The 12834-nt window shown below is 51.8% G+C and overlaps 1 protein-coding gene across 7 annotated transcripts in view; it reads left to right on the top strand.

The window, feature by feature from the left end:
- Window positions 1–12834, top strand: part of LOC118919314 (vasoactive intestinal polypeptide receptor 2-like) — a 71658-nt gene that overhangs the window by 9996 nt on the left and 48828 nt on the right. For 4 of the 7 annotated variants that reach the window (XM_057498449.1, XM_057498448.1, XM_057498447.1 and 1 more), the window contains one exon: window positions 10253–10360. In XM_057498449.1, coding sequence (XP_057354432.1) covers window positions 10253–10360 — 108 coding nt within the window. Of the gene's footprint in view, window positions 1–7381; window positions 7499–8561; window positions 8905–10252; window positions 10361–12834 lie in introns of those variants that run through there. The other 3 variants (XM_057498451.1, XM_057498450.1, XM_057498452.1) reach the window with 3 other exon arrangements.

Raw genomic sequence — 12834 nt, 5'->3', positions numbered from 1 at the left:
GAGCCTGGTGAAGTCAGCATTTCTTTTCTGTGGACTGCAGGCTCTGTGAGTCTCGGTTGGTCTTGATTGGAGGGCCTTCCTTGTACCCTGGCCATGGCCTCTGTCCCCACACTGCTGGGGAGACCCACACAGTTCTCTGCCTTCTGTGGATAAGTAAGGACCCTTTGGGGCAGGTGCGGTTTACCCACAAGTGGGGACCAGGCAGTTCAGGACACAAAGTCCACAGTCCTGAGCATCCAGACGTCTGCACCCACTTTAAACTTCATACCTACCGAGCTGCAGTGGCTGAGCACCCACAGCCCAGGAAATGGCGCTTCAAAGATCCCTCTCTCCCATCCAGGGAAGGATTAATGCAACTTCTCAGACATCGGTGGCTTAGTCACAGCTCCTCCTTCCCTGTGGAGGAGGACAGCAGCCTAACAAGCGACCCAGGCCTCCGGGCCCCACTACTTGGCCCCAGTGACACAAAGAACATTCTTCCTGCGAGCTCTGATACTCTGCGCCTCAGGACCCTGTGCCAAGTGCCCTCCATCACGGCGATCCGTGGGAGGTGATCTTGTCCAAAACCTGCCGTGCAGTTCAGAGGAGGGAGGGCCTATTTCCACTCAGGCTGCTGACTCATCAGGAGATGGGAGGTTCCAGTTTAGATGTGCAGGAGCTTGGGAGAGTGAGCAGCAGGTACACCGAGCAACCTCAGCCCATCCCAGGCAGCAACCCAGGCCCAGGTGAGTGGTTTGGGGAAGGAGAGTAGGGTGGGCCCACGTTCTGGGACTGAGAACAGGAAGCCCCAGGAATTCCAAGAAGTCGGGTGTCTCGGGAAGGTTCATGGGGCAAACACTTCTGAGAGGAAGTGGAGCTGAATGAAGGCAACCCTGTATGGAGAAGGAATAGAGCCCAGCTGGGGATTAGGGGTGCCCACTGCAGAAGGTGCCAGAAAGAGAGGCTTGGACAAATGGTGGAGCCAGCAGCACCGCCAAAGGAGGTGACATCTGAGGGTCCCAGGCTGGCCAAGCAGGACCTTCTCTGCAGAAAGGCAGGAGCCAGTGCTGAGCACCTGAAGGATCACCCCAAGGTGGTGATCACAAGCCTGCTGACACAGGAGGAAAAGCCGGTGGAGGGAGAGTGAAGGGGCCCACATGGGGGCAATGGTTTTGGCAGAAGTTCCTGCAGTGGGAGGAAGGGTGGCCCAGGGCTGACTGAGGGCCCTGGAGGAAGAGGAGGGAGGCGAGAGGCAGGGTGAGGACATAGAGGACTGTGTGGCCAGGGGCGGGGGCACGAGGACACACGGGTGACTCCGTTCCTCAACTGTGGCCCAATGTACTGACTTGAGATATTCTAGGAACCCTGGACTGGTGTTGCACAGCAGTCAAGACATTTGAAGGGGCAGCACCAAGAGACGTAATAAAACTCTGCAGGTAGAAAGCATGTGGAGTGTTAGACAACCCCCTCATCTGCAGACCTTGGGTACAGCTGCGTCCCACCCACCTGGGGGGGGGTGTCAGCCAGAGCTCTGGATGCCCTGGGTGCTCTTGGCTGTGTGTCTGCTGGGCCATGTGCAATTGGTCATGCTTATCCCAACACGGGCACAGAAGTGTCCTGGACCGATCCTGGGAAGTCACCCAGGTCCTGCTCGTAAATCCACGGGAGATTATCCTGGGGATAACATGGCAGGCTTTATCATGCTCTGGCCTCGGAGCTCACAGGCAACAACAATGTCCCCAGTCATCAAGGCACTGGAAAAAGGCTTTTGAGAATTTTTAATGTTTAGGGAAAGAGTGGCTGTTTATAAAAGGCAGTGACAGCAGCCATCTTAGGGCAAAAGCATTTGTGCTCAGCATGTGTTTATGAACTCAAAGGGGCCCCCTGGGGCCCAGCTGTCTGAGGAGGAGAAAGGCATGAATGCTCTGCCTTTGAGAACTGGGGCAGCCAGTGGCTCAGCAGTGCTGCCCAGGGCCCCACACAGGTGCCAGACTCTCTCAGGCTCAAATCAGAGGACATTTGGTGTTTGGGGGTTATTGGGTTTAGAATATCTCTTCAGTGTACAGGTTTGCCCTGGATCTCTGTTTCTCTGGAAACTCCCTTTGCTTGGCTAATGGCTTCGGTTAATTCTGGGTGAATCTTGGTTTAGTGTCATTCAAGTCCCAGTATGACTCCCACCTATGGAATCTGCCTCAACCGCCTCCCCAAAAATAAAACTTTCAGATTCAAAATTCCAGAGTGATCCCACTTCAAAGCACCAACCCATGGCCATGGCAGAGCAGAGGCATGCCCAGTCCTCGGGGTGCCACCTCCAGGCTGTGCAGGGCTGAATCAGCTCCTTACTCAGAATACTGGGGCATCCCAGCACCGTCCAGAAGCAAGTTTCCTGTAATACCTTCTTTATCGTGCTCTGATGCGTGTGGACTCCTCCCTCTGCTGGGCCTGGGTTTCCTCCAGTGTCTTGTACGGGGCACCCAAGGAGGCCTGTCCTGGGGCCTCTGCACAGCCACTACCCAGGGCTCGAAAACTTGACTGCATGTGGACTCGCCCACGGGTGTGTGTGGATGCCCGGATGCGTGTTCTCCTCTGCTCGGCTCTGCTGGTGGGAGGAGGTCTTGCTTGAGGCCCTCCTGGCCTGCCAGCCCATTGACAGCAGGGCCTTGGGTTGGTGACCTTGTTGAGGGATGAATGCTTGCTCCTGACCCTGGAGGGCCTCGCTGCATCTTATCTGGAAGCTGTCAGATTGTGAAATAAGTGCAGCTGCTGGTAGGAAACAAACCAACTTGCTTCTCTTCGTCACTGTCTCCAGGTGGTGGGGCTGTGGTCACACCCTGACTGGTTCCATTAAACTGCCTTTGAATCATTCCTTCAGCTCCTGAGTGCAGCTGCGGCATGTGGCTGCCTCACCCACACGATCCCAGAAGAGCACAGTCCAGGGCTCCCGGCTCTGACAGGTCCTGGCTCTGGGCCTTTCCCCTGAGAAGGCGACCCCTCTCTGCCTCACCAATAGCTATTTACCAGTGAAATGAGCTACATCGTTGCACCCACTAAGCTGGGCTGGGTGCCCAAGGCCATGGCAAAAGGCTTCAGTTAGGAATGATGACAATAGCTATTGGTTACAAATGACATAAAGACACATGCTTAATATGGAACCATAAAAGACCCTGAATAGCCAAAGTAATTCTGAAAAGGAAGAATAAATCTGGGGGAATTACACTTCCTGACTTCAAGCTCTACTACAAAGCCACAGTAATCAAGACGATTTGGTACTGGCACAAGAACAGACCCATAGACCAATGGAACAGACTAGAGAGCCCAGATATAAACCCAACCATATATGGTCAATAAATATATGATAAAGAAGCCATGGATATACAATGGGGAAATGACAGCCTCTTCAACAGTGGTGTTGGCAAAACTGGACAGCTACATGCAAGAGAATGAAACTGGATTACTGCCTAACACCATACACAAAAGTAAACTCAAAGTAGATCAAAGAATTGAATGTAAGTCATGAAAACATAAAACTCTTAGAAGAAAACATAGACAAAAATCTCTTGAATATAAACATGAGCAACATTTCCTGAACGTATCTCCTCAGGCAAGGGAAACAAAAAAATGAACCCATGGGACTACATCATGCTAAAAAGCTTCTGTACAGCAAAGGACACTATCAGCAGAACAAAAAGGCATCCTACAGTATGGGAGAATATATTTGTAAATGACATATCTGACAAGGGGTTAACATGACAAATATATAAAAAAACTCACATGCCTCAACACCCAAAAAGCAAATAACCTTATTAAAAAATGGGCAGAGGACATGAACAGACACTTCTACAAAGAAGAAATTCAGATAGCCACAGACACATGAAAAGATTCTCCACATTGCTAATTGCCAGGGAAATGCAAATTAAAACCACAATGAGATATCACCTCACACCAGTTAGGATGGCCAACATAGAAAAGACAAGGAACAACAAATGCTGGTGAGGATGCAGAGAAAGGGGAACCCTCCTACACTGCTGGTGAGAATGTAAACTAGTTCAACCATTGTGGAAAGCAGTATGGTGGTTCCCCAAAAATCTCAAAATAGAAATACCACTTGACCCAGGAATTCCACTCCTAGGAATTTACCCTAAGAATGCAGGATCCCAGTTTCAAAAAGACATATGCACCCCTATGTTTATCACAGCACTATTTACAATAGCCAAGAAATGGAAGCAACCTAAGTGTCCATCAGTAGATGAATGGGTAATGAAGAGGTGGTACATATACACAATGGAATATTATTGAGCCATAAGAAGAAACAAATCCTACCATTTGCAACAACACGGATGGAGCTAGAGGGTATTATGCTCAGTGAAATAAGCCAGGTGGAGAAAGACAAGTACCAAATGATTTCACTCATCTGTGGACTATAAGAACAAAGCACAAACTGAAGGAACAAAACAGCAGCAGACTCACAGAACCCAAGAATGGACTAACTGTTGCCAAAGGGAAAGGGACTGGGGAGGGTGGGAGGGAAGGGAGGGATAAGGGAGAAAAATGGGCATTATGATTAGCAGACATAATGTAGGGGGGCATTAGGAAGGCTGTACAACACAGAGAAGACACGTAGTGATTCTGCAGCATCTTACTACACTGATGGACAGTGACTGTAATGGGGTATGTGGTGGGGACTTGATAATGGGGGGAATCTAGTAAGCACAATGTTGCTCATGTGATTGTATATTAATGATACCAAAAAAAAAAAACAATGACCCAAAACAACAACAACAACAAAATGCGTGCTTAGAACAGCAGAAAGAGAGACCCCTTCATTTAGTAAAACTTGAACCATCACTGTTGTACACAGAGTAACTGGGCTGCTGTTAGTGGCTGTGGTTAGGACTGGCCTCAGTTTAGCAATAGTTTCACTGCCCCATTTGCTCAGACCTTCTGCTGAGACATCCCTCAATGTACTACCATTTGTGGACACTCAGGCCATTTCCCCATGGTCAGGAAGGACCAGGGCCTCTGCTCCGTGACCCAGCATGGGGTGGAGACGAGGAGGTTAACCCCCAGGAGCTGCCAGGACTCTCTGTCTCAGCATTTTTTGTAAAGAAGTCTCCCGGGCGAAGCCATGGACCAGCCCTGTGGACAGCGAACACTATCACTGGGCCTGGAGACTCAGAAACGCTGGGCCACATTTCTTGCTCCTAAGCTTTCCTGCCAGTTTCTTGGTTTTGGATTTCCTCTTTGGACAACTTTGCATGCTGCCCATTCAGGGCAATCAAAATAACCTGTTTTTCTGAGGCCTCACCCTCTCAATACCTACTGAGATTCACACTTGAATCAATTATACCTTCAGGGCTCACAAAATGCTAATATTCTAATTCTAACAATTCTTTACACATCTATTAGTTTTTATTCTAGGTAAAGAAGAGCTTTTCCTCATCATTTGGAAAAAACTGCAATTCCTTCCAAAAGGACAGGATAAAAGTCCAAGTACTTGTTAAGTTCTTAATAACTAGATTTCCAATCAGACAATTATTCCATCATTGTTTGTATCACAAATATAGTGGAGGTGGAGAGTTTAAAAATGAAGGATTTCGTGTTATAGCCACACTGGAATATTAAATAGCTGTTACAAATGATGGAATGCTGCATGAAAAAAATGTGGGTGATACATTGTTAAGCAGCAAAGCAAGGAAGCAAGATGTTGGTATATATGTATCCACTCCTGGAAAGAGTTCATGAACCTTCCACGTGGCTCCGAGAAGGCCCTGCCTGGGGCAGGTGCCCCTCCAAAGCCCGGCACCCTGCGCAGGACCAGGACCAGGGCGCTCAGAGTTCCTGGGAGTTACTCCAACTCCCACACGGATGAGAGGGGAGGCAGGTTGAGAGGACTGTCTAGGGAGAGGGTTTCTTTTTAGAAAGCATCCTTAGAATGCTGCAGAGTGGAGGGAGATCCCCCCAACCCGGCAAGAGGACTTTCAGGATCGAGTCCCAGGAGCCACAGGTGTGAGTGGTGGCCACAGCCAAGTTCGTCACTGTCCCCTGCAAGGAGCTGGCCTGTGGGGCTGTGGGGTGGGGTGGGTGTGGGGGTGGGGGGAGGCAGCCCTTCTTACTGCAAAGGACACGAGAGCCTGGGCCAGGACCTCTGAGGACGGCCCAGCCTCCTCCGGCCGGAGAGCACCCACGGCGGGGCTGTTCAGCAGGTCCCACGGCCAGCCTGCCCTCTCCACCCCGCTACCGCCACCAGCCCTGAGTGCGCCCGAGTGCAGGGAGACCTGGTAAGTGAGGGAGACTGTGTCGCAGAAAGGTCGGGGCTGGGCGCTGCCTACCGCCGGCTCGGGAACAGGTGCTCAGGTGGCAGGCAGCATCAGGTCGCGAGTCCCCAGGACAGCACGTCCGTATCTGGCCAGGCCACCTGTGGACGCTCGTGGCTCCACGCCGGGAGTGAGCAGAGAACCCAAACGGCGGCTCTCCCGGTTCCTCCTTAGGTTAAAGAAGTGGGTGAGCAGCCATGCTTGCTCGCGAAGGGCTGGCACTTGGCGAGCCCCGCGTGGGCCACGGAGCCGACCGGGGTGGCGCCTCCGCGCTTGCCCTCCTCGACCGGCCGCCCAGCAGCGACAGGCGGAAGCCGCGAGGGCCTCTCCCGCCGTCGCCGTCCTGGGGCCAAAGCCTGTCTCCACTCACCTCTCAGCTTCAGCTCAGCTCCTGGAAACAAGTAAATCGGAGTCTAGCAAGGGTTCTGGCAGAGCCCAGCACCTGACAGCCCCCCCACGGACTTCATCCCGGGATTCTGGCCGTGGTCACGGGAGCAGAAACAGCAGGAGGCAGAGCTCACCGCCCGCGGAGGCCGCGCCTGGGGGGTGTCCGACCGCCAGCAGCCAGGTGGCTGGGGTGCCGTCCCGCTAGTCCGCGGGGAGGCATCTGTGCCTGCGTGCGGGGGTGCTCAGTGGCCAGGGCAGCTCTGGCCGCCAGCCTGCGGGCCCCCTGGGCCCACACAGCATCCGATTGTGGAGGACTTAAACTTGAGCTTTTTATTGGAGGCCTTTCTTCGTGATATTTGCTCTTTAACGTAGAGGGAGGCACACGGTCAGCTGCTCCTGGCCTGATGCCTCAGTTTTATTTTATTTTCTCATTCCCCTGTTCCTGCAGCCTACTTCCCCACACTCCGTCAGGAGCAAGGTGACTGCTGAGGTCTCCCGAGGCTGGTCCTCAAGCCCTCTCCTCCGAAGCAGGCCACTGTAACTGACCCCACCCCTGTCACTGCTGCTTCCTGGCACATACTTTTCATGGGGAGCGGCGAAGTTGTCAGGCCCCCCCAGGGTCTCCTAAGCTGTCCCTCCACTGTGCTGTCTCTCTCTGTGAGTTGATATTTGAAGGGGTCTGGATTTCTCTCCATTAGAAACTGGGCGGTTGGGGCATGGTCACTGCCCGCGGTGCACCAGGAACCTTGCGTGGAGTGGGCAGTATCCATATGCGGCGTGGTCAAAGCCTCACCTGAAACACAAGCCCAGCACTTACTGTAAGTGCCCACAGAACCATTGCTGTCCACACAGAGACGTTTCCATCACATGTGATGCCTGAGGAAGAGCTGGTACTGAGACACATGCCTTTAGCTCCGTGTGCAGTGCTTTCACCCTAAAATATCTAACACGGAAGACTGAGAGGTGGAGCATATCCATCCAGGTGTGCGAGCTCAGGATCAATAACAGGTTTTGTGGGGCCAGAGGGGGCCACGGGGCAGTAGCGCCTTCTAGACAACAAATAAGAAGTGGGCCCAGTCCTGGTCCTGCCGTGGTACCGTGGCCTCGCCACGGAGGACAAAGGTTGGGGCAGTGGGATGAAGCCCAGGAATTGTAAAAGCTCTTTCCTAGATACAGGGTAACATGGAAGTAGGGAGATACACTTGCAGTTTTATTGAAAATTGATGTTTGTGTTATGTGATTATAAGAAAATAAGTCCAGAATTCAAAACAACACATGTAACGTTCTCAGTGAGAGTTATGACTCACCTGAGGACAATTTGGAGAGAAAATTGGTTCTTTGGATACATGGGGAGTGCTTTCCCTTTAATTAGAGTAGATTCCTCTGATTGTGAGACACCCTCTGGCGAGGTGACCCCCATACCCTCTGAGCCACAGCCCCTCCCTCAGACCCACCCTCAGTGCCCATATTTCCAGGGTATAGATTGAAGCGTGTTCTAACCCCAGCCCTTCCCGGACTCTGTTCATCAGTGTCCCATGAATATTCTGCTGAACGTGCTGTGAAATTTGAAAAATGTCTGCTGGCCGCACCTTATGGAGGTCACTTAGTCTACAGCATTGACTTCAGGACACCAAACTATCTTTCAAAGAAGCACCTAGGGGGCCCCCATCAGCTCCTGTATTTTCTTTGAGCCTTGCCCTGGTCTGGGCCACCTGTGGGTCCTGCCCCACTGGACGGCAGGACATGGACACAGGTGCCTGGTGCACAGAGCCCTTTCCACAGGGGAGCATCACCTTCCCCCAGCTTCTCACCTTCTGCAGGCTTAGCTGGGCTCCCTGCTTGGCCTGGTTATCTAACACATCACATGCTTTCTACCTGCAGAGTTTTATTGACATCTCTTGGTGCTGCCCCTTCAAATGTCTTGACTGTCATTTTAGAATTTGGGCAGCAGAAGAGAGAAGCTCATACACTCCTGATTGGCTGTCCTCTGTGCTCAGACTCAGCCCACACGCAGACACCTCCTCCCCATTCTGGGTCCTGCAGGAGGCTCCTCCTGCGGGACTGCGCATGAAGCTCAGTTAATGACAAGGTCCCTTCGCCTTTGTGAGCATGTCCTCTGCGGCTTCTGCATGTGTTCAGTAAGTGAGCAAATAAAGGGAAGGGGTGCAGTCAGAGGCCTCTGGGCACCGGAGCCACACCCTCCCATGGCGTGAGGAGTCTGGAGGTGAGCACACAGCTTTAACGCCTATTGAGGTTTCATCATCAAAGCAGAGATTCAGCCTTTTTTGGTGACAGCGGTTGACCCTTAATCAACAACCAGCCGTCAGAAAGTGCTACCTTATCACCCACCCACTCACGCTGCAGTCAGAGGGCTCAGGGCCTCCCTGAGACCTCCACTGCTCACTGCCTGGCCATTCAGCCTTGGGACATACCTGGTTTCCAGTGACGCATTTGAACCTGATGACTTGTTCTGAATATTTTCCTTAAAAAGAAACATTTCCTCTAAAAATGTGAGAACAGTATTATAGTATGTATTTATGTACTTATTTTGTCATTGGTGTGTACTTCAAATTTTAGAATGAAAAAATTTTCATTTATATTTTTAAAACCTTTAGAAAGTATTTTCATCAGCAAAACTTGGTTTATAACCAACCTTTCAGAGGCATCTATTTTTTTAAAGTAAAACATCCCCGTGTTCAAAACAAAAATGTGTGTGTTCCCCTAGTGTTTCCGTACAGTGTCTGTACAGGTCTGAACGCCATGACAAAGAAGCAGTGTCATCTGTTTTCACCTAGACAGCCACATTGCTCCTCCAATATTGCAGTCAAATAGAATAAAAAACTGTAGAGGTCACAAAATAGAGTAGAAATACTTGGGACTGTAGTAAAAAGCCTAAGGTTCAAATGTGGGTTTGATCACAATATGTGTGACATCAAGAAGTCTCTGAACTATTTGTCCCTTGTGCTTTTCATCTGTGACATGATTTATGTAGTATTTGTATGACTTGCCTTCGTTGGGTAGTAAATGAGACCAAACAACATATCAGAAAAAATGTTTTAAGCTGTAACATTGTACAAATTATTTGATAACTCTGTGAAGGTAACTTAAGATTTTATTACTAATATGTCATCCTGACTGTAAAAACCAATTAAACCTTATCAAATATTTAGTTTTGCAAATTATCCTAAAAGCACAAGTACACATTCATTCAAGGGATCCTAAGCCTTGAAGACTTACACAAATGCCGAGGAGCCCCCATTCTGTCCCCCTGGGGTGCACATCCTCAGGAAAAAGCAGTGATTCCATTAAAATTCAGGAGTGTACTGTGCACGTTGGACACACAGTAGTTCCCACCACAGATCTGGTGGTGTCTTCAAAGCTGATTAAATTAGTATATTCTCAGTAATATTGTTGGTGCACATTTATTTCACAGAAAATCGATTTGCAAGGTAATCACCTAATTAATGGGCTTTCTGTTTGCAAAGCTGTGAGCAGAATGGGTCCCATCAGCCTGGGTGTGACTGGGCTGTGCCCCCGGTGGGTGCACCATGCTGACTGCTCTCTCCTCCTAGCCTGCCCTGGAGTCTGGGACAACATCACATGCTGGCCCCCAGCGGACCTAGGCGAGACCGTCACAGTGCCCTGTCCAAAAGTGTTCAGCAATTTCTACAGCAAACCAGGTACTGTCTGTGTTGTTTCCGAGCTGTGCAGAGGGTGTGTGTCTGTCAGAAAGGGTTGGCTTCTCTGTGGAGGCAGCAGGCAGCCGGAGCACCCGTCCACTTTGCTGAGCAAGTCAAGGAATGGCTGCCCTGACACGCACAGAGCTGATTTCAGGAGCAGGATAAAAAGCTTCCTGCTGAGCCATCCACCTCAAATCAAATGCAGGGGAGAGCAGGCCTCAGGGAGAGGCTGGGCCGGGCAGGTCCACTGTGCGCCAGAGGCAGACAAAGGGGAGCTAAGAGCCAGGTGCCACAGGAGCTGAGCAGACCTTCCCTGGCGTCCTGCGCCTTCAGGGCCCACAAGCCCTCAGCACTCCCCAGAGGCCCTGAGGCTGCCTGATGCATGGGCACAGCTTCATGCCCAGGAAGCCTTGTGGGTCTCTGGTCTGGCTCCCCGCCTCTGGGCTCCCACCTGCTGCCCCAGCCCCTGGCCTCGGGGGCCTGCAGGCTGAGTCCCCAGAGCACCATGGGTGCTGGCCAGTGGTCAGGGCCTCCTCCTGCAGCTTGTGCTCTGCTGCACAAGGCCCCGCTTGCTCCAGAGAAGGCAGTTTTGTTTCACTGTGGTGTGTTGTAAACGGTCCTGATTTCCATAACATGACTAAATCTGCCTGTGAAAGTGGAAAAGAAGACCCATCTGGAAACCGGATGCACAATAATTTGGTGTGCAGAAGGCTCACATTCAGAGGGCAGGTGCCACAGGGGAGCCTGGAGAACTGGAGTTGTGGGCGTGCCTCCGATGACCGCAGGATAGATCTGGATGGAAGAAAAGTGATTCAGGAAAAAAAGATTTCTTTCACCCCTGCGACTTGCAAGGTAAGAACCGTCCTGAGTGAGTGAGTCAGCCAAGCGCCCAAAGACTGAGACCATGCCACGCCCACCACCACCATCTCTGTCAGGAAGACTAGTAAAAAGTGCCCCCCCACCCAGTTAATGATACTCCCACTGAATGGTTCGGGCTGTCAGTGTTCTGGAAATCCTGAAAGAATTGGCACAGACTTTGTATGGAAGGTTCGATTCCCATGGCTTCCAGAGAGCAGCCTGGGGTTTGCACGCAGGTAGACATGAGCGCTCCCATTCCCAGGCATCTGCTGCTTCAAGCCCAGCCCTTGCCAGACAGGAGCCCCCTGGGCACGCAGCTCCCAGGATAAGCTAGAGTCTGGTTCAACTCTGAATCACTGTGCAGCCTCTCCTCTGGAGAATGAAAACTCCAGTCTGTTTCAGGTTAAGTGCTCTGTGCTCTCTGTCTAGAACCATCTTGCTGCCATGGGGAACATCTCCACCACAAGAAAGTTGGCCAGAGTTCCTGCATCTGGATGCCACAGCTAGTTATCTGAAATGTATATGCCTCCATGTTTATAACTGGGCACAAAAACATGAACCACGAGACAACTTACACAGCTGCTGACAACTTGCCATCCACATGGGTGTGTAAGAGTCCCAGAGCTCACAGAAGCAGAGACATAATCTGCAGCTGGGGGCCGAGGAGGGCTGGGTGGGGGCCCATGGGCATGGACAACAGTGGGCTGAGGCCCCAAAGACGAACCTCGGCAGGGGTAAATGGGAGGTCTTGACACAGAATTAAGAACCAGTGGTGCTTGAATCTGTATGGCACCCTTCAGTTTATAGAAAGCTTTCAAAAAGCTGAAAGTGGCTTCTTGCCATGGCCTGAGAAATGGATCTGTGTGTTTTCTGGGAAGTAATTTTCTCTCTGAAGTTATTATCCCTCCAGCGGGTAGGAAACTGGGGGGCTGTCCAGGTAGCCATGTGTGCTGTCATGGCAGCCGGCACCTTGCTATGAGCTCTCCTCCTGCGGGGTGAACCCAGGGTCATGCAGACCCCTCTGCGTCATCCATGGGGGCGCAAGGGAGGCGGGGAGAAGTGTGTGCTCCATGGAGGAGCCTTTAAAAGGGAGGCAGAAAACAACCGAGCAGGACAGCGTGGCTTTGAGGACATGGGAGATTGACCCTGGGGAACTGGAACCTTAGGACACTGCACTTCAAGTATGGGGGTCCTCCACGTCGGGGAGAGGGCCAACGTGCTGCAGGAAGCCAGGACAGCTCGACAACAAAAGGGTCAGGAGCAGTGCCCATGACAGCAGCCCAGCTCTGGCCCCAAGGACACCAGAATCACCTGATTACAATAGGAGCTTCCCGACAGCTGCGGGCCGTGCCCAGTGCATCGCCTGAGGTGCAGGCTCAGGACCTCAAGCTGCTGTTCTTGGAGAGCGGTGACTCCCCAACAGAGCCCGGGAGGCCGCGGGGCATGCCTGCCCCCAGCCCAGGTGAGCCCAGCTGGAGGCTCCAAGATGCCACACTGAATGGGGAAAGGATGGGACTTGTAAGCACCTGGGGAACAGGCACCTCAGGCACCTGTCACCCCATGCTGAGGACACCCGGGCACCACCACTGACCTTAGGGCCACAGCTCTGGACGGTC

The sequence above is a fragment of the Manis pentadactyla genome, chromosome 3, assembly GCF_030020395.1.
Source record: "Manis pentadactyla isolate mManPen7 chromosome 3, mManPen7.hap1, whole genome shotgun sequence".
In the NCBI taxonomy this organism is placed as follows: domain Eukaryota; kingdom Metazoa; phylum Chordata; class Mammalia; order Pholidota; family Manidae; genus Manis; species Manis pentadactyla.
The sequence above is the reverse complement of the archived record's forward strand: the minus strand, read 5'-3'. Positions and strand labels throughout refer to the sequence as shown.